This window comes from Pinus tabuliformis, chromosome 9, assembly GCF_031772625.1.
Source record: "Pinus tabuliformis cultivar Carrire ecotype Pingquan chromosome 9, CPIR1, whole genome shotgun sequence".
Classification (NCBI taxonomy): Eukaryota; Viridiplantae; Streptophyta; class Pinopsida; order Pinales; family Pinaceae; genus Pinus; species Pinus tabuliformis.
Genome location: NC_142307.1, coordinates 1969562959 through 1969586904, shown reverse-complemented (window position 1 = coordinate 1969586904; position 23946 = coordinate 1969562959). Strand labels below are relative to the sequence as shown.

The 23946-nt window shown below is 35.6% G+C and overlaps 2 protein-coding genes and 1 pseudogene across 2 annotated transcripts; all 3 read right to left on the bottom strand.

Annotated features, from left to right (window-relative positions):
* Nucleotides 1-359: 359 nt before the first annotated feature.
* On the bottom strand, nt 360-1448 carry LOC149156886 (transcription factor bHLH63-like). The gene is made up of 3 exons (XM_089444898.1): nt 1272-1448; nt 606-677; nt 360-503 (listed from the first exon to the last, which is right to left on the bottom strand). Exons 1-3 carry the CDS (start codon nt 1344-1346, stop codon nt 360-362), a joined length of 291 nt encoding a protein of 96 aa, XP_089301024.1. The 5' UTR covers nt 1347-1448.
* Nucleotides 1449-21418: 19970 nt separating this feature from the next.
* Nucleotides 21419-22380, bottom strand: LOC149156885 (protein LURP-one-related 6-like). Its single transcript, XM_089445460.1, has 3 exons — nt 22138-22380; nt 21798-22052; nt 21419-21724 (listed from the first exon to the last, which is right to left on the bottom strand). The coding sequence occupies exons 1-3, from the start codon at nt 22378-22380 to the stop codon at nt 21581-21583; spliced, it is 642 nt and encodes a 213-aa protein (XP_089301586.1). The 3' UTR covers nt 21419-21580.
* Nucleotides 22381-23003: 623 nt separating this feature from the next.
* Nucleotides 23004-23601, bottom strand: LOC149156884 (early light-induced protein 2, chloroplastic pseudogene; annotated as a pseudogene).
* Between the last annotated feature and the right edge of the window lie 345 nt (nt 23602-23946).

The following is a 23946-nucleotide window of genomic DNA, read 5'->3' as shown; positions in this document are numbered from 1 at the left end:
CAAGTTTCTTCAAAATCCCCAAAAGAGTGGCCTGATCTGAAAATAGATTTTGGAAGTAAGGCCTTAGGCCAAGAAATTGAAAAAACCCTTTGTTGCTGATTGAGTATACAGTGGCGATTCGAGTTTTTTTTTATCGGCTTTGCTCTGTATTTGACAGGAAAAAAACGGGACCAATATTTGGCTAAGCAAACCGGTCGCTTCTGCTCAGCTGCTCAATTTTTTAGCAAAGTTGTCGCAACAACCCTTCAATTTCGCAACATTCTGGCTTATAAAAATTTTACCTCTTTGGCAAAGAAATTGTCGATGTTAAAGTCAAGTTTTGGATTGACTGTAGCCAATTTCATGGACAAGAACTGTATTCAGAGAAACAAATCAAAAGACAAAATATCAGAATTCGGTATATCCGATCCGGGACTTGGTACCGTTTGCAGAGAAGCCTGCTTCAGTTGGTCCAAATGGAAGTATGTAGGAGACATTCCCTTGCTCGAGAAGCTTCCAGACATCTAAGAACAATTGAAAATTTTTCTTTAGCTTGAAATCAGAAACCTAGAAAAATACTTGTTTCACCAAATATATCACAACATTCTGGCTTATAAAAATTTTACCTCTTTGGCAAAGAAATTGTCGATGTTAAAGTCAAGTTTTGGATTGACTGTAGCCAATTTCATGGACAAGAACTGTATTCAGAGAACAAATCAGAAGACAAAATATCAGAATTCGGGGTAAACAGCTGTTCTTTCCGTTAAATACTTGCAGTCTAGTCATCAAACATCCAAGAAGATAGTTGGGGACAAAACTATTGGCTAGGAAATAGTGTTGTTGTCTACAAGGTCTAGTGAAAGTTGGGAAGAGTAGGCACTAGCATGAGTTCAGATGTCGTGAGAAATATATCAAGCTTAAATGCTAAAAAACTGATGGGAAGAGTTCCTAAAGCCACCTCCCTACTCATACAATATTGGTCCTGCAGATGATCCTCTAAAACCATTTGTGTCCATTGTCATGATTAATTGGAGCAGTAGATAGGGGGTGTCCAGCAATAGTGTTGTATACTTTTTGTAATCCCACCTAGTGGTACCAAGCGATAAATAAATGCTAAGTTTGCAACATAGACGGGGGTGTTCAGGGTGCATAATTAGTTCCACTGTCAAGGTACCAAAGATTATTGGGAATTTACAAAGCTTACAGGCTACTGGTGTAATGAGAGCAGTTTATGGGTCAGTAATGACCAAGGCCAACAAGAAGAGAAAAGAGAGTCTTATTGCATATGTTACCTCTACTTGGTGTTGAAGAGATTGAACATAGTTGATGATCTCGTCAAGCATTACTGCTTTACCAGTTACCTGCATACAATTGAACCAAGTTATCTCAATTTTGATGATCTGAATAATGAGATTCCTTCAAACATGAAATCCAAAATGTCAATAGAGACTTAAACTTCTTTCATGAATATTCAAACATCTGAAATAAACTAACAAAATCCAAGGACGCAAAACACACTCGCTATATAGTTACATCTTTGTATGGTGTAGATTTTTCCCTCCATTAGGGATTTTCTGTAATCCTGTATTTCTGTAATCTCCCTTTTTTCAGAAGTTTTGAGTCTCATGCTTTGTGATATTTTTCTTATTAATGCAGGCAACTCTAAGCAGTGCACTCCCAGTCACATATACAATGCAAAGCCTTTTGTGGATCAACTGATTCCAACCTGCTAGCATTGCTCAGTGCCTTTGAGAACTCATATGCAAATTCATGATCATTTTAGTATTTCCTCTACAGGGTAATGTGGATGTGTAAAGAGTGTAGTGTTTTGGGTCACAGGAAGAGGCTAGTTCCTACACCCGTATTGGGTCACAGGAAGAGGCACACATCCCCTTACACCCGTACCCACAAGCTAGCATAAAGCACTCAAGGGTTATCCTCAATCAAAACATTTCATTTGAATTGGGAGAGGAAATATGAGCTGAATCCAATGTGGATAATTGAGAACTTTTCAACGAAGATGAAGTAATTACAAATATTAAAGACTTAAAAAGTTACTTATTATTATGGTTACATACTTGAGGTTGCTCATTATTATGATGCAACATGTGATTGTTGGAATGTTGGGAAATGGAAAATATTCTTTAATGTAGATTAAAATCAATATTCTTTTTTGAACATTCATTTTTAATTTTCTATTATTATCATTGGAAAAATTCTTGTGGATGTTTGTCTATTTTCTACTAAGTCTTTGTTGAGTATTGACTTCTATGCTAGCAGACCTTTATTTTCTTATTGGTCATATGCAGGGTGTTAGATTATGCCATTGACCATCTGTAACTGACAGCACCAAGAAATATGCAATAGCATTTGGTCCCATAGGACTTTGAATTTTGATTGTAAGATAAATTGAAGTCAAATTAAAAGCATTTTAATATTCTAATTGTAATATTAAAGTTAATTCCATCGTTTTTAATTGATGGTTATTTCAAGGTGGTGATTGTTAATTATGGATAATCTCTAGTCATAATACAATCAGGGTCAGAACTGAAGTTACAGTATTGAAAGAATCTGCTCTGGAATAGACAGTTTTGGCTGTCAGATACAGATTACAAGTCAACTTGATGATAAAAGGCCATTGGTAATGGATTTTCCTCTCATCATTGCTATGATTACGGGCAGGCTGTGTTGGAACCCAATGTGGAGGGGGATGAATTAGAAGCCTAGTGCTACATTAAACAGGCCAAGCTGTGCTATGTTGATCCTTAAAGATTAGCAAGTCAGACGTTTGATGTAGGATATAAGGGTAATAGGTCAAGGTTTTCGTTCATCATTAACTCATACGGTAGTATGGTTGGGTTCAATTGGATGGTTTAGTTGGAAGTGCCAAACTTGAATCCAAATTAAGCTGGGTAGAATCAGATTCCTAGTAATAGAGTAGATCCTTAACAAAAGGATTTTCTCTTCATTGTGAAGTATGGATAGTCAATGTGAACAACAGATGCCATAATCAAAAACAGCTAGTCTTGAGTCAAGATACAAGTTTTACAGAATTGATAAAGTTGAATTTGTCAGTAAAGTAGAACAGTCATCAAGGGTTATGTTGACTATCAAATAGTGACAAGTTAACTTTTTGTTTCATATGTGGAAGTGCATAGTTTCAGATTTCCGACTATCATTTTCTAGTTTCTTATACATATTTATAGAATGTTAGTTCAGATGGTCTTGAATTCAAGACCAGCTTGAATAAAGCTTTTGAATTAGAAGCAAGAGTACAGCCTCCACAAAGGGCTTCCTCTTATCATGATGAGGCTAATGACCCCAGATTTATCATTACAGAGGAACCTTTAGTGCCATTCAATTCAGTGGCCTTCAACTTAGAAACCATAAGTGGGGGTATCTATTTGGGCCAAGTCACCTGGGACATGCACCTGGCCCCAGCTGCTGTTGGGTGCACTGCTTACATTCAAAAGCATGGGGCATATCACTTGGTAGAACTTGAGCCCGCTTGGGGTCTATATTAGGTTATTTTGTTTTTTTCTCCTTAAGATATATATATATATATATATATATATATATATAAGTCGAAGTATAATAGTGAGCCTTTGTTTCCAAGACTATTAAACAAGCATTTATGCACACCATCTCGCATTTAAGCTAAGTTTGCAAGCCATTACAAAGATTAATTAAGGCACAATCATTGAATAACAAGAATAGCAATGTCATTTTCTTTATACCATCTCTATCAAGAACAACAATGCCATTTCTTTAATAAAAAGATTATCAACTCCATTGAATTCAAGAAGATCAATTTGAGGCCTTGTAGGAGCTCTATTGCCTCAGCAGACTCGTGTTGCATAAGATCAACAGGCAATGGTAGCAGTTGTTGAGGAGGGTTCGATGGTAGCAGTGGTAGATGCTACATTCTCTGGTTCCTCAAACGATGTGCTTGGTTTTGCTAGCGATGTTTTTGGTCATGTGCCTCTACTTCATAGGGTTTGTCTTAGCCCTCCAAGTCTTCAACATGTTGTATCACTGCAAATCCAAAGGTGCTTGTTGAAGGATTCAGATTCTACTTCTCTTTCGGGGCTACCTGGCTATCACAGGGGGTACAGCCACATCCCCATAAAGGGTCACAGGGGAGGTCGTGTGCCTCAATCCAATGACGAAGTTGGATGAGGGAGGTTGTGAGCCTCCAAGCTTGTTAGGATTTGCCTGGGGTGTTGCAACCTAGTTTGGTATGTCTATGATCTGACTAGATTATGCCTATGGAGCCACAGACCTATGTCGTGGGTTTGTTAAGTGCTTGTTGTGGGAATATTTGTGTTGGGAAGTGGGTTCCATTCTCTATGTTGGCGCAGATCTAAGGTGGTTTGTGGTGTTCTAGCTGCATTGTTCAACAAAACACTAAACAAAACCTGAAATGTCATTCAGTGTTGATGATGTTCCTAAGGGTTGGATTGTGGCTATCCATCTGAAGCATACTCAAAAGAAGTGGGGGTTGATGGAACCCTAGCCACCCTTGCCCCTGGTTCATGACATCCCTCAAGCGACCAATCAGAGTATCTTCTAGTGCTACCAAGGTGTCTTAGGGTTTCGCTTAGTCCTATCAGAGCATTTCCAAGCGCTTACTTTCCAGTCAAAGTATCTTCCCACATTGTTCTTACTTGTCAATGAAATTATATTTCAACATTGTTCTTCTTGTCAGTCAGAGCATATTCCAAAGCTATCTAGGTGTCTTGGGGTTTCAACCCTAGAATGTCTGCGACCCATTCGAGGTTATGTATGGGCCTTGCACCCTTTTTTTCTTTTAGATTTTTGTTGGGTTTCGTTGACCTGCATTATAATGTTTGGTTGCCCATTGCTTTGGCTATATCTTGTGCTCCTTATGGAGTTATTTGGCGGGCCTATGCTTTGGTGGACCTATGTGCCTTGTTATCTGATTATTTTCACCATTTTAAGTAAACAATTTTCATTTTAATGAAAAATGTTCCGACATTGTTCTTACTTGTCAGTGAAATTATATTCAACATTGTTCTTCTTGTCAGTCAGAGCATCTTCCAAAGCTATCTAGGTGTCTTGGGGTTTCGGCCCTAGAATGTCTGCGACCCATTCGGGTTTATGTATGGGCCTTGCACCCTTTTTTTCTTTTAGATTTTTGTTGGGTTTCATTGACCCGCATTATAATGTTTGGTTGCCCATTGCTTTGGCTATATCTTGTGCTCCTTATGGAGTTCTTTGGTGGGCCTATGCTTTGGTGGACCTATGTGCCCTGTTATCTAATTATTTTCACCATTTTAAGTAAACAATTTTCATTTTAATGAAAAATGTTGGCTTTTTTCTTTTTGATAAAAAACATATACACAAGAAAAACAATGTCATTTCTTTAATAAAAAGATGATCAGCTACATTGAATTTATGCTTTCAAAAGATATATATATATATATATATATATATATATATATATAGATATATATATATATATATATATAACTTTTTAGTTTAAGATTATAAAATTTGAAATAACAAAATAGAAATTTAATTTGTTCTAACATTATGATAACTTTGGAAACACTTAATTTCATGTGTCCACTTTTATTTAAATGGACGAGACATCTATTGCTTTGTGTAAAAAATTAAATTGATTTTAATTTTACACATAAATTTTGTATAAACAAAATAAAACATATATAACTTCATCTCAAAAATATACATTGTTTGAATAGGTCATATATTTCCAATACTTATTTTTATAAACTAAAATTAGAATATTTGTTCATATGTTCCAAGATAATAAATTTCAATTAATTTGATATTTAAAAACAAATACATGTTATTTTTCATAAAAACATGCCAAAACCAAACTATAAGAACTTTTTAGTCCCCAAAAAAATTAAATGATAAGCTTATTTGATTGGTATCAAACATGTATTATTTAAATGATAGACTTATTTTATTAGCATCTGTATTATATGTACAAGACATCATTAAATTCACAACTAGCCGGGCTTTTATTTTGTTCCCCTTAATGATACTTAAAAAAATATATATATGTATATATCATTTATGTGAATTTCTCCAACATTAACTTTATGTATTTATAATACTTACTCATTTTCATTTGAGAAGCCAATTTTAATCTATTTTTTAATTAAAAAAATATTTGAAAAGAAAAGAAGTAATATTGATTTCCATACCTAATTATATTTATAAATAATTATAATTATTAAATTGAAGATAAAATTCTTTTTCGAAATAAATAAATAAATTATATTAAATTCTACACACAATTATAAAAATATAAAAACACTTTTGGAAAAGTAAAATTTAATCTATTTCTTTAACTAAAATTCCAAAGAAAAAATCAATATCTGCGCCTTAAAAAATAATATTTCTTTACAAAATATTTCGAAAATCCTAAATCATCTTAATCTACCCCATGCAACCTTAAAAATAACTTAATTAGTAATAATCATATTATGAAACATTATGTAAACCACTGAATCAAAATTCAAATCCATATAGTTCAATCCTAAAAAAAATTACAATTTATCTAAATTACCATTCAAAATTTATAAACTTTAAATAAGATTCAAAACTTTGTTATAGTAAAAGGCTTATAACATGGTTTCTTATTCTAAGAAATACAAAAGATTGCATACATGTTTCTTGATTCATACTTTTTTTTCCAGCACGAAAAAACTATATAATTCTATATATAAACAAAAAAAAATGTTTTATATACAGTGACAATATTACTGCCATGAAAGCAGCAAGCTTGAAAACATGTCCCATCTTGAAACAGATAAAGTAATGTAATTTCCAGAATAACATGCCCGGACTCCGGAGGCTGAGAGGATATCCAGGTGTAAATAGAGCTCCATTTGTTCATTTCGCCACAAATGTATGATGCAAAATAAGAAAAGAAACTGAACCAGCTGGTACTGTAGAAGCCTTCATATGTGCATAAGAGCTTAACAAAACCAAAATTTCTACCATAAGTAATTGCTATATGCCCTGAAATTGGAAATCCTGGATCTGGTAGATAGTGCTGTTCGCTTTTATCTGCAATCTCCATAAACCTTGGGGCAAGGTTAGATCCCTTTTAGATAAAGCGTCCGTATTTTTGTTTTTGTTCCTGTCAATATGGAAAATAGAATAATCCTTCCTGTAGTCCTATAATGCTGCTATCCTGTCCATCCAGCCTACAAGCGAACAAAATAGAAATAGAAAGAAGCAATATTGTTTCACAACTTCCAAAAAAGAAAAGACAGTAAAAAGCTTATAACATGGTTTCTTATTCTAAGAAACACAAAAGATTGCATACATGTTTCTTGATTCATACTACAGATTAACAAAATAGAAAGATGGAATATTATAGTTCCAATAATTTTTCAGAATTTAACGAACATTTATCACTGATCACAAATACAACGAAATTATTTATACCAGTAAAGTATATGGAGTCTACAATGTACACCTACATTATTGGATTAATATCAATAGCGTGGCTTTGCATAATGAAATTGAATAGCAAATGATTTTTGAAAGGTTAATGAAAGAAATTTACTTTAAATATTGATAAACAGACAATAACACAGTTAAATCTCAGAATTTCCACTTTAATACATACTTTTGCACAATGCTTTAAAAAAAATCATCTGTGAAATGGCCATTCCCAATTACAAAGGAACCCAATGAAGCAATCAAACTTTTCTGCACTTCCAATGATCCCAATTGGAGCATTTGATATGTATGTAAAGTGGATCAAAGGATGCAATTTACCTGCACAGTTCCCCGCTTTTCATCTTCGAAATTTTTGGTTTGTGTGTAAGGTGGATCAAAGGAGATGCAAGTTACCTACACATTTCCTTGCTTTTCTTCTTCAAATTTTTCCTCTATCAAGGTTCAGTACATTTCGAGTGGCATTAGTTACCTTATAACGTGTTAGGAGGAAGAACAAAATTATATCGTTCACCTGAAAAGAAAGAGAGTAATAGAGTTATCTGGTTCACCTGCCAAAGAACAAATAATGTATTCCTGGAATTGATCCATAAAACACAAACAACAGGGAAGGAGAACCCCAAATAATGAGTTCCTGGAATTGATACATAAAACACAAATAGCAGGGAAGGAGAACCCCAACAATGGCAGAGTTGTCTACACCTTTATTTAAATTCACAGGTCTATAACAGGCACCTTTATGAACAAAATTGCAAGAAATTTGCATTATTGAAAAATTGCAGCTACATATAAATTCCTGCATGGCAAAGAACCTTAAAATCTTATGGAGAATCAAGGTCATAGGCACGCAGTTGTACCCCTGGAGTCTGTAATCTCCATTTTATTGCATATTTATGCTTTCTTCTTGACCGTACTAAACAAATCAATAGTTCAATAAGTACCCACAAACTTGCACAGAAATGGAAAGGAGAAGCCATACCTGGAAATTTTCAATGAGTGCAAGTTATGAAGATCGTTTTCTTCGCTGAATTGGACCTTGGTGCTACTGTTGTTATTCCGCTTCACAAGGAAAAAAGTTGTTCTGTCTCACGATCTCCCGCAATGGCTGACCTGGTACGGTTTTCATCCTCTCTGCAAGCCACTGAAAGTAAAACCCTATCTATATTCCTCAATAAATAGCAAAAAGGTTGAAACAAAGAGAAAATTAACACGTATTAAATCAAAATGGAGAAAACTCGATTCCTTGCGTCCAACTGGTGCTCTGCTATGCCTCACCGTCGGGCTTATGGATCCCTCGCTGTGCTCCTCGGCAGTATCCTTGAGTATCAATTGCGGAGGAAAAGCAAACCAAGCTGTTACGAAAATCTTGATCATTGAATTTCTCAGCAGTAGCACAGTTAGCTTTGCCTCGCAATCGATACCAAAATTCCATACCCAAAACTTTGACAAAAATAGAATAATATGAACACTAGCATGGAATGAGCATAGAGGGTCTGGCTATCAGTGGCAGATCAATGATAGGAAATACAGAATGTCAAGTTCCTTCAATGAATTTATTGCGAAATTTAAGGGGTGTTGCGACAACTTTGCTCAAAACTGAGCAGAAGCGACCGATTTGCTTAGAAAAATATTGGTCCCGTTTTTTTCCTATCAAATACAGAGAAATGCCGATAAAAAAAACTCGATCACTACTATATACTCAATCAGCAACAAAGGGTTTTTTCAATTTCTTGGCCTAAGGCCTTACTTCCAAGATCTATTTTCAGATCAGGCCACTCTTTTGGGGATTTTGAAGAAACTTGCTCTCTACCTCATCGATCCTGTACCACTTAGCTTTCAGCAATCTACCATTTGTACACCAATTTGTTAAAAAAATTGCTTACCTCTGAGTTTATGTGACGGAGTTCCCTCTTCGAACTCGATCTGAACATTCGACCCTACGTCTTCAACCGACGGTGATACCAGGACGGATATGGCACCAGGAATATACCAGGAGGTACCCACAGCTCTTGCGCAGTCGTTTGCAGGCAGATGTTGCGCAGAAACCAGCGGATGGTTGCAGCGGATGCGCAGAGCAGGTGTAGAGCAGGTTGCAGAGGATATGCAGAGCAGGATGCAGCGGTTGTTAGCAGCGGATGCGCAGAGCAGGTTGCAGAGGAATCCACGTTCGAAAATGAATTTTAATGAAATGGGCGCGAGGGAAGGGTTTCAAATGAAAATGGGTCCCGATGCGCTGACGTGGATGGCGGGAACGGAGCGGGGCGGGCCCTCGTTGGTGGGTCCCGGGTATGTCACCAGAAACGCGAGGTCGCCCGCCGGAGTTATGTATGCCATCCCAAGGTTGTGCACCACATACATAGATGGCAAGGGCATTTATGACTCAATATATGGCTGGTTAGCCCTTGCCGGGTTGACATAATCCCATACGTGAGAGAGATTGGACCATTATAGAAATACCGGAGACATAGTAAAACCAGTTTATGTAAACGTAGGAAAACCAGTTTACATATTCAACTAAATATTGAAACGAGGTCACTTTGAAAATCTGTTTTATTGAAACACAAATATATGGTCGTCGATGACATGATCGGACGGTAGATATTCTATCCCGCCTTTAATTCAAATCCTCTTGGTAGTTTGGCGCCATTGCGCGTATCCCTCTCAACGAGCTCAGTAGCTCGCATATGAACAATCATGGTTTGCAATCGCATAAACATTGCCCCAGAATCGATCCACGAGCCACCAGATCTCTCCCTGCACGACTTCCAACAGTTCATCTGCGTTTCTTCGTGGTCAAAACGATTTCAGAAAAGGTATTTTTCTGCAAGAGAGTGCTAAAATTGCAAAGCGCCATTATTTTCTTGTCACCGTCATGAATCCTCTACGCCTTGTCCTAATGAAATTATTTAGAGTTCTTGATTAGAAAAATTTGCCATATTTCAACTTTCTGGAAATATTTCATTAAATAAGCTACCGTATTATCTAAAATAAATCTGAATAAAGAGGCCGTGCTAAAAACAATGTTTTAAGCAGCAAATTTCACAAGGGTTATTTCTGGTTCAGTTATTCTGAGCTTTCAATGGAAAATTTTGACTCTATTTTGGCTTACAGGCAAGATTTCAGGAAAACCCTAAAACTTTGGTTTTCTATCAACAATAACTCCATTTCCTAGGTTCTGATTTGCACAATTTTTTTGAAGCTGGGTATTTTTCTAGAGGAACCCAGATCTACAACTGGTTTCTTCATATTTTAAAATTTTAGAATTTGATTTTCTTTTTGCTGTCCTCTTTTTCCTTTGAAAAATTTATATAAAAAAATAAAAATTCTTCCACTTTGTACCTCGAAAAAGCTTTGATACCACTTCAAACTGAGCCAAAAAATCCAATAATCTGCTAACTCAGCTAATATTTTCCATTTTTTGGTGACATTTTGTTGATATATCAGGATATTTTCAAAATATCATGATATGTTCAAAATTTGTAAAATTCACAACTTTTTCTGCTGATAATATCGCTGAGCTGAGAGAATCATGATATCTCATGATATTGACGATAGATAACCAATCTTTGCAACACTGTATTGGACAACAGAGTGTTAATTGAAGATTTTTGGTCTCATTTCGATGATTCTTTGAGCATCAATACATTCCTTTGCCTTTGGTACTTTTACATACAGTTTTCCACAGCGACCACTTTTTCCCAAAAGTGAGTGTGGGGTAAGATGTTATTATTTTTGCCCATTAGTAATTACAGAATGGTTACATAACGGTAGTAGTTAATTATTATTAAACTAAGAGCGTGAATCCTTTGTTTATATTCGCATCTCCTTCCACCCTGGAAGGCACAGAAGGGCAAGTGTTATTATAAATTTTCTGACACTTATTTCTTGTTTGTGGATTGTTGGCTTGACATATTACAGGCTATTAATTCTCTCTTTTTGTTGTATTGGGCTTGTTTCCTTTTGTCTAACATTTCAACTGATAGACGATGGATGGTAGCCATGTGAAAGTAGCTAAATTTTAGGAACAGATTCCTTTGAATTATGTATGTTGAAAATGGTTGTTATTGATGTCAAAGGCTATCCAAATGAAAGAGAGTTATATAGTCAAATAACATATTTTGAGACCTTTCCAACGATATATGACACACCTTCTTGAAATATTGTTTTTGGATTTTTGATGTCCCATTTAGGTATCCTATCTTTGAATGCATTTGGCACTCCCCCTAACTTCTTTTGGTTAAAAAGATGTTTTTTTTCAAAATTATAGTCTGCCAAGTTAGCCTAGCCAGTGGGCAAGTCGGCCTTGCTTTTGGTGGTCAAACACACTATATATAGGTGTTATGTGTAGGGACCTAGGACTTACTTGCTCAAGCCAATTCAGGTTTGTCTAAGCAAGCAAAGGAGTAATTCTAAGGTTCATACCTCATGAACCAAGTGAAGCATAGTTGGAGAGTTTTCTTGTGGGAAGGGTTTTTGGCACTCTTTGTGAAGGTTTTTGGTCCTAGTTAGAAGGTGAGTTGCAACGCTGTTCTAGAGGCCGAGTTTTAGCCCTGTTGAAGGCCGAACTTCAATGTTGTTGAGGCTGAGTTTCAGGTTTGTTCTGGTGGCCAAATTTCGATGTTTGAAGGTTGAGCTTAGGCCTAATTTGAACTTTGAAGGCCAAGTCTTGTAGTTTTGATGGGAAAATTCAGGGTTTGTTTGAGGGTTCAATATAGGATTTATGTGTGGATGAAGTGCAGAAACCCAGGGAACTTACCCAATGGTGGGCATGCAGCCTTGTACTTATCTTCATGGCTTGTGGAACTTATTGGCAAGATACCTCTTCTTGATCCAACTGTTTGATGTGAATGCCATCCTTGAGAATAGGCAATGATATGGTAATGGAGGTGTAGTTTATATGGAAGTTTTCTTTCAAGATTCAAGTGACACATGACAAGAGTGCTCGTTCTTGTCCTATTTAGGTCAAGATAATACTATATAGAATGTTCAAGGTAAATTTTTACTGTGAGTAGGGGCAATATGGCAATATCCAGCTGCTTGAAATCTCGCTGACCCCAACAAATTGAGGTGACCAATATGCCAGCTGAAGAAATATACAACAACCCAAATGGTAACTTGCTGGTTGCATACGATCAGAGTCTCATTTCTGGCCCTAACTAAATCAAGGCAAAAGCTATGTAGCAAGCTTCCTTACTAGTCCCATGAGATTGAGGAACAAGATACATTCAAACAAACATTGTAGTAGTAAGGTTTCTTGAATATATCTCTGCCTACACATTCCTTTTGCAAGTGTGTAGTTGGTTATACCAGCTTATCATATAAGGGTCAAGGGAAAATTGCAGAATGTGCAACGTGCAGTATCTGGCTAGTTGCACCAATAAGAAAAACCATAACCAACAACATCATCTTCTTATCTATGAAAGTGAGATGGTTGGCAGGGGCAAGTTGAGAGTTGATGTAGCTTTAATCCTCAGCAAGAGAAAGAATAATTTTACTCCATTTGACATATCATGACCCCTCTTTGTTTTCCCAAGGCAATCTGGTTCATAATCCAATTAATTGCAAGCTTCACATGTTGGCTAAATAAAATGCTGTCATCTATGCATAGGTATATCCCTTGGCAATTGGCACTTGAGCTCTCATTTTACACAATTGATGCATGTATGTATGTATGATTGTATGCATGTGTGTATGGATTGTATGCATGTATGTATGCATAGTACATATCCATAGATACATGTATACAATCCATACATACATACATACATACAATGTATGCATGTATGGATGTATGCATGTATGCATGTATGGATGTATGCATAGATGCATGCATACATACATCCATGCAATCCATACATACATGCATACAATCCATCCATACATTTTTTTATTTATTTGTTCAGTAGAAAAAAATATCTTTCATTATTAAAATAAAAGAGGTTACATATTCCCGAGTCTTTACTGTTCCTTATACAACCAGATGAAGAAAAAACAATGCATCAAGTTAACAACAAATAATCTAAAGCCAGATAAACCAGTGGAGAACCTCCCTTCCAGATAGAAAGAAACCACAAAAAGCCTAGAAAACTATTAAAAAGTGGACTAGAAAAGGGGGAAGCCAAGAGAAAAATCCGACAACTAAAAAAATAGAGATAACAAGGATCGACTAGCAAATACAAAACCCAGGAAAGTACAGGAAAAACAGAGAAGCAAAAATACCTTCATGAAAGAACAAAGGTGTCGGAGCTGGTGGCAATGTCCTGAACTAAAAATGAAATATTCCACCCGAAGCAAAGACATCGTGCTTGGAAAGATGATCAACTAAAATATTTTTCTCCCGATAGACGTGGCAGAAAGATATAGAGGAGAAACATGCCCTCATGGAAGAAATTGCTTGAGCGAGTGGATTAATGAAGGCATAGTAAGAGAGTGATGCCCCAACGCCCAGTTAATGGCCACCTTCGAATTGCCAACAATAAGGATCTTGTCTATCCTATAGCAAACTATATCAAGATTTAAATTTTTTCATCTCCATTAGATAGTTCCTTGCATGGTCCACTCTACCAGCGTTGCACAAAGCATTAATCAATGCATTCAAATGGATTGTCCACTCCGAGAAAGGATTGTCCCTGATTGTAATATATAGTGTGACAAACCGTATGTGACAGGCAGGTGGAAAACTTTTCTCGCAATTGACTAAGCGACGTCCTGCGAGCCAGACTTGAGACGGAAACCCTCGTCAGAAGTATATGCTTGGCTCTTTTCCAAACAAATGAAGAGTCAATGAGGTTTTGTGTAATCACTTCTGGTATCGTATTGGGTTATTGTTAGAAGCGATAATTGGATTCGGATTCTCATCGAGTGAGTTGTTCTGCTTTCTCAATTTGAGAGGGTTTGTTTGGAGGGAAAAACGAAAGAGGACATACAAGAATAGTGAGGGGAAAGATGCAGAGGAAGAGGATTGAGAACATCGCTAACAGGCAGGCTACATTTTCCAAACGTAGGTGGATCGCTGAAGAAAGCTTACGAGCTCTCGGTGCTCTGCACTGCAGAAGTTGAACTTGTGATTTTCTCCCCAGCAGGAAAGCTCTATGAACTGTTTTTTAGTGCAAATCCTACTATTTTGATTCTAATAATCATGGCTATGCAAACCTCATGAGATTCTTACTAATAACCCCGGTGGTGCAAGCCCTAGTGAGCTCGATGTTGAAAAACTTAGTGTAAAACCTCCAACAACAACATAATCAATACATGATGTCAAAAAAAATGGAGAAGCATCCAAGGTTCTTAAGCAATGATGTAATGAATGAGGTGGAGAAGCATCCAATGTTATTGAGCGATGGTTAGCTATACGAGGAAACATGCAATGTCATCTTCCTTTCGTTTTCATGGATATAACTTAATATAACTTTCTTATGTAGAAAACATGGCTTATCTTAGGCTTAACCATGCATATAAAATACCACCTATCATCTTCATTGAAAAAAGAATGGTGTCTTTGTTCATAAATATCAGTGATTAATCGTAGGAATGGCTATTATTCTCTATCAAACAAAATCAAGGACTAAGTAATGAAGATCTTGGTCGACAACAAAACTTATGATTATTAACTTCACATTAAAATTCACTTCATCTCTGCCACCTTCAAGGAAATCTTTGTTATCCATCACCATATTGATGTTGTGACTTGGTCCTTGAAAAACATTCAACATGTTTGATTCATGGAAACCTTCAAGTTAGACAGTATATGTCATGCTAACTTGCAAGAGATTGGTGTGAGGTACATTGAGGTTTGCAGGGCCTGCCCTGCAGTTTGCCCTCATGAAAGCATAGAAGTAGATTATAACCAGTTTCTTAGGAAACCATGAATCCTTTCTAGCCTTGACATCTCCGTGACCAACAAGATATACAACTCCTGATAATTCAGAACACTTCCATAGTTCCAAATGTACATCACAAGAAGGAAGCAGGTGGCAAAAACCATTTATCCAACCATTTTCCCCCACTTTCATCAAAACTGCAGAAAAATAAATTAGCTCAGTTGATCCAAATAGAACAGGAAATCCAATCGCAAGGAATATATTTTTTGCCCATATAAGAACCATGACAAGAGTTACTAGGCTTGTAGTCACCATAATCATCTCTACCTTTGCAATGCCATATGCATTTGATATCTCCACCGTGCTCTTAAAACAATCACATACCAAGACACACATTATCATTAGAACCCAGTTGATGACAAGAATGTAGATCTGACCCATGAACCGTCGGGATGTGTGAATTATTTTCAATCTGGGAAAGCATCCTAGGGCCATGGACATTTTAATAGATGAAATTGTTGCTGAGATCATTGCCTGGCTTGCAATCATGGCAACAACACTAGCTATCACGAAGACTGGCCAGATAAAACCATCTGGAATTGAAGCAGAGAATATTTTCTCCACCACAGAGGGATGCTTCATAAGATATGCAACTTGATCCATGTAAGCCAATAGTAGGCATGGGAATACTACACATGTGAAGGCTATCTGGATGGATCTTACTGAGAAGTGACCCAAATCAGCAAACATAGCTTCAGCTCCTATTATGCATAACACGCAACCTCCTAGGGACATCCATGCTTTGATAGTGTTCCTCTTGAACAAGTAATAGATATAAACAAGATTGAATGCCCCTAAAATTGTCATGTCATGTTAAATAATATTGTAAAGTAAAATAGAACCAATAGAGAAAAACCATATCATGAGTGCCAGAGAAAATGTCATGCCTACTTTGCTTGTACCAAACTGTTTTATGCTAAACAAGATCACCAGGAATATGATTGAGACAATGACCACTGTGTCTTCCGTAAAGCTAGATATTTCATCTTGCATGCCACTAACAACAGACATGACTGATATTGCAGGTGTAAGTATGCCATCCCCAATTACCATGGAAGTACCCATGAGAAACAAGAGTAGCAGTAGGGTCTTCAATTTTGTACTTCTCTAAAGGCTTTCTTTGATTCTTAATCATCTTTCCAGTTTCGGGGTGGGCAACTTGAGCTTGAAACTGGAATTTTTTTCATCTAATGGTTGCTGGTTGGGGAGCAGATTGACCTTCGCATATGTGCAAATCAAAGAGTACAAGGAAAATGTCCCCCCTTCACCATTGTCATTGGCTTTGAGCATAATGAACACCTATTTAGCCAAAGGGATGAGGGCTATTGTGTACATCACTAAAGCTAATGCACCCAAAACATCTTCCTCTCCTTTGGTACGAGCTTGGATGAATACACTAGTGAAAACATACAAGGAGTTGGTACCCATATCTCCATAGACCACTCCAAGTGTTTGGAATGCCAAGTCGAGCGTCCGTCCTAATGAAAGGTCCTTATCATGGCTCTTATGAACACCGAGCACGTCCATGGCCTCCACATCAAAGGAATCCACTCACTTGGTCTTCAGAATGAGCCCACGCCTCATTTTGTGTCATGTCTGATCATCGTCAACAAACCACCTTGGGGATTACCCTTCCATTTCACTGCCATCAACCGACCTGGACTCTGATGACAACAAAGACATTGAGCCCTCACTGATCCCATCCCTGTCTTTCTCATCCTAGACATTGATATGATAATGGAGTTGACAATGACAAGAATGATACACAAAAGAGAAATCAATAAAAACTTAGGAGAATCCCCACAACGTACTGTTTATAAAAAAAGCACAAGTTTATCATCCAAAGAAGCAATTTCTGCATTCAAAGACCAAAATCCTCAATCTCATAATTTTATCATCCATAGAAACAACTTCTGCATTCAAATCCCATAATCCAGAAAAAGAAAGAGCTCAATCTCTTCGACCCACATTGTAACATCGCATCCCACATCCAGATTTCCATTGAAATCTTGAAAATCCTCATACCCAAATGATTTTTTGCAGTGACTTCTATGAATACATTACCATCCTTCGATCAGAGCGTTTTTCTTATCTCATCAGAGAAATTCTCCGAGGTCACGTTAATTCCAATAAAATTATACAGAGCGATAACCCGTAGTTATGAAACAAAATTGACACACTAGAATCTCAGCTGAAGCAATATATGTTATAAAGATGATAAGCTCGTGGAAGATGTTCATCGTAGTTTTGTTGGATTATTGAATATTAAATCATAGATAGTTTAAATTAATTTAGGTGATAATGGCTTCATTGTAGACCGTGTTAAAACATTAATTCTAAATCATAGATAAAATTTTAACCTTTTTTATATAGCATTAATTGTGTAACAATTTACAGTGTTAATTGTTTATTTACTTATAAATAAATAAAATATAAATTATTTATAAATTAATAAAATATAAGTGATGGCTTTAGGTACCAAGAAATATTTGCAAATAAATTAGCTCCTCTACGAGTATGTTAATTTTTTCAGTTAGATTACAAATATAAAATTTAAAAGTATATAATATTTGTTTTATGAATTTTTCTTACTAATTTTTTTTGTTTTTGTTTTTGTTTTTTTTTTTTTAAGTTAAATTACAAATACAAAATTTAAAAGTATATAATATTTGTTTTATGATTTTTTTTACAAATTTTGTTTTTGTTTTTGTTTTTTGTTTTTTTTTTTCTCTACATTCGATTATTTTTCTGTGTTCTCTCCATGTGATTTTTTCTCACTAGTGAACAATCATGGTATTAAAAACTCGATGATGGGATAATGTGTTCTATCATATCTCAAGCTATTCCCTCGCCGTAAACACTCTTAAATGATCATTTTCATGGTATTAAAAACTCACAATGATGGGACACTGTGTGCTACCATATCTCAAACTATTCCCACACTTTTTAGATGTAAACACTCTTAAAATTATCATTTTTAAATTGCCTATAAATATGAACTTTTTATTACTATATGAATAAACCATTAAAATGTTATAAATAAGATATATGAAATAAAAATTCTTAATTTCTTTTTTATTATTATGTAAAGCCAAATTATGTTGAATTGTCAAAATTTAGACTTTAAAATTGTTAATATTCTTTTATTATATAAAGCTAACCTCTCCTAACCCAAAACATCACTTAAATCAATCTCTTATATCATAAAATATTCTAAAAAGTGAGATTTTATATTCTTTTCAACTTTAGTATTTTGTCAAATATTAAGAAATGCGAAACATAATATATATGTTAAAGAAGAAACATATTATATATCTTCAAGGAGAAACATATAATGGTAATGCAAAGTTTTAAAAGGTATGTGATCCTTAGGCTTATTGGAGAGTATATAAAAAATTTCACACCTTTTTATGAGATATGGGAGGAAAACATGTTAAAGATTTTTAATAAATATAAAATTTCCAAAATGATGCTAGTTACGTGTGATTCTTTTTTCATTGTTTGTGATTATGAAAAATGAAACTCAATGTTTTTTCATTAGTGCACACATATTTCATTATATAATTGCATATAGAAAAATCATTCCAGAGCCGATAACAATAAAAGTGAAGAATTTATGGTCCAACGTTATATTTAAGGGAGATGTTTAAGGATGACGTTTGAATTTTGTTTTTCATTTTAAGACATTTGGAGCAAATACTAGGAAGGACTTTGAGAAAGGATTGTCCTTGATTTTCGAAAATGGAGTTGTTCCTTTCCAGCCATATGCCCCAAGTGACCATCAAAGGGAGAGCTCATATGTTTTTTTGGATGTTTTCTTTATAGCCATTTTTTTACACATATCCATAGAGTCCCCATGCCATTGATGTGAATTACTTGTTCGGTTTTTTTTTAACCAAAATTTTTAACCAAACAAGAAAAATTAAAAAAATGCCTCAAGATCAAAGACTGAAACAAAGACCTATTGACATACCTTTTAAAGTATGGAAAGAACTTGTAAAATCATATGAGAAGTTGGATGCACAAAGAAAAGCCGGCAATGAGAGCATTCAGGTATTGAATTTTTCATTAAACATTATTTAGAATGTATTAATACTTATAAGTATCTTAGACATGTATTTAGGTTAAACGGCAACAGCTTTACAACCGAGTATTAATACTTACTTCTCATGAAAATTTAGCATATTTTATCATGTCTTTCTCCCTAGATTTAAACCCACTTATCTAGGAAAACAAGTTCACAAAACCACTAGAGCTAACATAATTTGACATAACAATTAAGAAATATTAAATATCAATTTTATATTAAAAATTGAATAAATTGCTATGAAGTAGTTGAAAATAAAGGAGGTGTAATTCTTTCCAATCAACTTGAAGTTGACAAAAATAGAAATATTCACTTAAAAAACCAATGTATATATAACAATTTCATATTAAGAATTCAATAATTTACACATGTCATTGTTATAAAGTGATGAATTTTTTTATTCTTTGTTAATTTTCCTTTTTATATGTGTCAAATTATTGTACCAAAAGGCACATCATACAACCAGCATGAGGGAGAATTCATTTTTTTTATTTTTAATTATTTTTTCTTTCTAGATATGTCAAATTGTTTCCCTGAGAGATTGCATTCTAGTATGAATAAGGTGTAATTTCTTTCATGCTCAAAACAATGTAGATATAGAAAAAACCAAAAATAAATTGAAATATATTAAAAACAATTTCATGTTAAGAAATGAATGAATCACAAATCTCTTTATTATGAAGTAACTGAATTTTTGTATTCATAATTATTTTTTCTAATGGCGGCTACAAGGAAAAAAAATATAAAAAATAAACATACTTATTTATTGAAATATATTAAAAAAAAATAAAAAACAACTACCATAAATAAAATAATTGTCAACTATGTATATATCATATAAAGCAATTGAAAAAAAAAAAAAACTTATAGTTAAAACATTTTATTAGTTTATTAGTGTGTTGTTCAAAATGAAAGATGCTTGTAATTTCACACATGGTCACACATAGTTTATACATGATATATATACAAAGATACATATATAAAAAAGAAATTAGTCTAGATCCATCCAATTTTATCAAAAAACCTTTAGGGATTTCCATTATAAAATAAGTTTGCAGTTAGAGAAAGGACTTGATAAATAACAAATTAAGATAGATTTAAGTTAATTTTATTTAAGATGAATATTCAAATATTTTATTTATAATTAATTTTTTACTTGTTTTTATATATGTAATTGCTATTAAAATATATTAATTAACATTGATATTTAAATATTTTATTTTAATATAAAAGAATATTTTTCTTAAGTGGAAAATTTTATGATAACTCAATTAATTGCAAAGACAATCATTTTTGGCTGCTATGTGCCAATACAAGTTGAGTCATCACTATAAAGAAAATCACACCTCTTAGAATGATTTGTTGGTGATGTATTAAAGAGCAAGTTTCCACTTAGGTTAGATACCTCTGGATCTTAGATGCCAAGTTTTCACTTAGGTTAGATACCTCTGGATCTTAGATGCGAGGAAACCTACTTTTTAATCAATATCATATATATAGACATATTGATCATGTATAATATTTCCATATATATTTTTATTTTATTTTAAAAGAGAGATAGATCTTTCATATTTAGCTCCAGACTAGAGCTTTTTATGCAAATATAAACCTGAGAGTTTTTATGGTCTCTTCTCAGATAACACGTTTACACTTTACAGGTTTGCATGTAGATTAATTTGTTATAGTAATGTTCTCTGCAGGCTTATTTCTTTTCATTTGAAATGAATCGATTTTCTGAGACAACGATGGATTTATTCCATAAATCGGAAGTTGTCCATTGTTTAGAAGTAAAAATAATCACGAAAGTGTCTTACATTTAGTTGTAAATTTAGTAATAGAGATTTGTATTATATTTTGCTCAAAACATTTGTTTCCTTCCTATACCAATCAATATCTACAAAACTTCAACTCCAAGTACCGTACTCGCCTGCTTACGATATTTATTTACCCCAATTCCCATCAAACTCTGCTAATTTATTAACATTTATAACAGATAATTCCAGAGCGCATTACATTAATGTAAAAATTCAGAACACGGCCTACTCAGAAATGGCTACAAATGTTAGGTTAAACGGCAACAGCTTTACAACCGAGTATTCCTTATCTACAGTTTGTTTCAAGGATTACAACCGAGTATTCCTTATCTACAGTTTGTTTCAAGGAGTATATGTTAATACTGTGGGTAGCCATGATCTTCTTCACTAAGTTTGTCAAGAATAGCAATCACTCCAAAAACGAATGCTTGATCAACTCCTGCTCCCACTGCAACGCTGTATATGTCCTTCGAATCCGTAAATGCAGTATTCACAAACACCTGCAAACCATTCAATATTTGGATCATTTATCTGAATAATAAGCAGAAAGCAAGAGAAAGATAATGGGCCCACCTCTGCAGCAATTGCACCGGAATGATCGTAGATGCCACAGTCTCGTTCAGTGAAACTACCCACAACCTTGTAGTCCCACCCCCTTTTATTCTTCTCTGAATTTGTGAGGGAGACCTTAATGGGGTCGTCCTTCTGGCAACAACTCACGGCCGAAGCGATGACCTTAAAAATGGGTTTCTGGTGCTCATCTATAATCTCGTCCTTCACGAACCCTTTCCATTGAGTTCGAAAGCAGAGCACCTCCACAAGACCCACCTGGAAATGGCATACATACATCCTTATTACTTTCACAATTATTATAAATTTTGAAGATGAACTTGGTGTTTTCCAGTCATATAACCTTGCGTTTCAGGGCGAGTATGGAATTCCCTTCATCGTCTTTGAGAACAGCTTCGTTTTTAAACATTGGACCGCATCCCTCCACTCTGAAAACTTCGTTGCCTCCGCAATTAGTGACCACAAAGCCGCCACCATTAACAACACACGGCCTCTTCCTCACAATGAATTGGGTTTGTGAAATGGAGCAGAACTGTTTGCTAACCACAGGAAGAATAATCACAGGAGCAAAACTGTTTCTATTCATCTTTTCTTGTTTTTCTTGTTTCTTGTTTTCTATGCGGGCCGGCCTTTTTGAAAATATTTGAAATGACCGCGGGAGATACAGATGTGCGATTTTTCCGGTTGACTAACCTCTGAAGAAATTCTAATGTGGTCGCTGAAATATAGATGAGCGCTGAATTTTGGGCGCTTAAATCCAAATTTGAATTTGAATTCAAATGGGCTCATTATTTGAATAACATTAATGCAGTGATTACTATCAGTGCATCGGAGCGAACTACTTGCATTGATTACGCTGAACCGTTGGGCAACTCGGGCAGGAACACCGGCGCTGGAGGCGGGCAGGGACATGCATCGTCGGAACTGGGTGAGGAGAGATGGATGCATGGATGCATGCCCATGATCAATGGTCCTGGTGACTTCAAGCTCCTGTCAGGTGAGTGTAAGGACGGAACATTATCATAGCCCGGTGACGTCAAGCTCCTGTCAGGTGAGTGTAAAGACTGAGCATTAACTTTTCTATAGAGGTGGATTTAGGAGTGGCCGTGACTTCAAGCTCCTGTCAGGTGAGTGTAAAGACTGAACTATCATAGCCCCGGTGACGTCAAGCTCCTGTCAGGTGAGTGTAAAGATTGAGCATTAACTTTTCTATAGAGGTGGATTGAGGAGTCGCCCAAATCTGCTCTCCCTCGTCACGCCCTTCAACATCGGTCTCAGCGACGCAACAGTGAACACGGACGCCGTCACCAGAAACCACAAAACCCCGCCGTTATTCAGCTGAGAGAAGAGGTCGTTGCCTGTCGCCGCCTCCACTCCGACGGCCGACACGAAGCCAAGCATGGCCAGCCTCCCATTAATCGTCTCCGGCGCTGGCCCACTGAATGCAAAAATATCATGAAACTTGGGTGCCAATGGTGGGCTTCGAGGCGCATTACTGGGCTTAACTTCCGGCTTTAATCAAAGAAATTCTGTTAGTGTTAATAGATTTTAAATGAGATTCAGTGTGAAGAAAGCAATTGCTAAACTTTACTAATTAGTTTCAGAAGCACCTGTTAGATTCTCAGTCTTCAAAACATTACAGACGAGGTAAAATTTGTGAAATTACCTTGCCCATACACTGAATTCGAATACCCTTTCTATGCCCAGCAAATTGGTTCGTTGGAATCAATCCCCTGACCTTGTGTACATGAGATTGTTGTTTAAACGATAACAAGGCAAGGCAGGAGGCTCTGGGGGTGACGGCCATGACTGTAGATCGATTTACTCTCGCACAGATCGAAAATGCCAGGCAATGCAAAGACAAATGGTAGATTACAGGGGTGGGTCAACTTATAATGTTGTTATTGACTACGGTTCAGCGTTGGGTTAGAACCTGACTAAGTCCGTGAGTCTAATCAGTTGAATTGAGAATTCGCAGGCAAGGAAAATGGCGATTGCGTGACTAATGGCGGGAACTTAGACTGAGCTTTCCGGAGCAGGGAAGGCCACGTTTATCATTTCTATGTTTATTCGTGTCCACAGGTGGGAAGCTCTTTGTAAAATATCAGCCCTTCACAAAAAATTTAATACTCAAGGCGTGTTATTTCCCTGT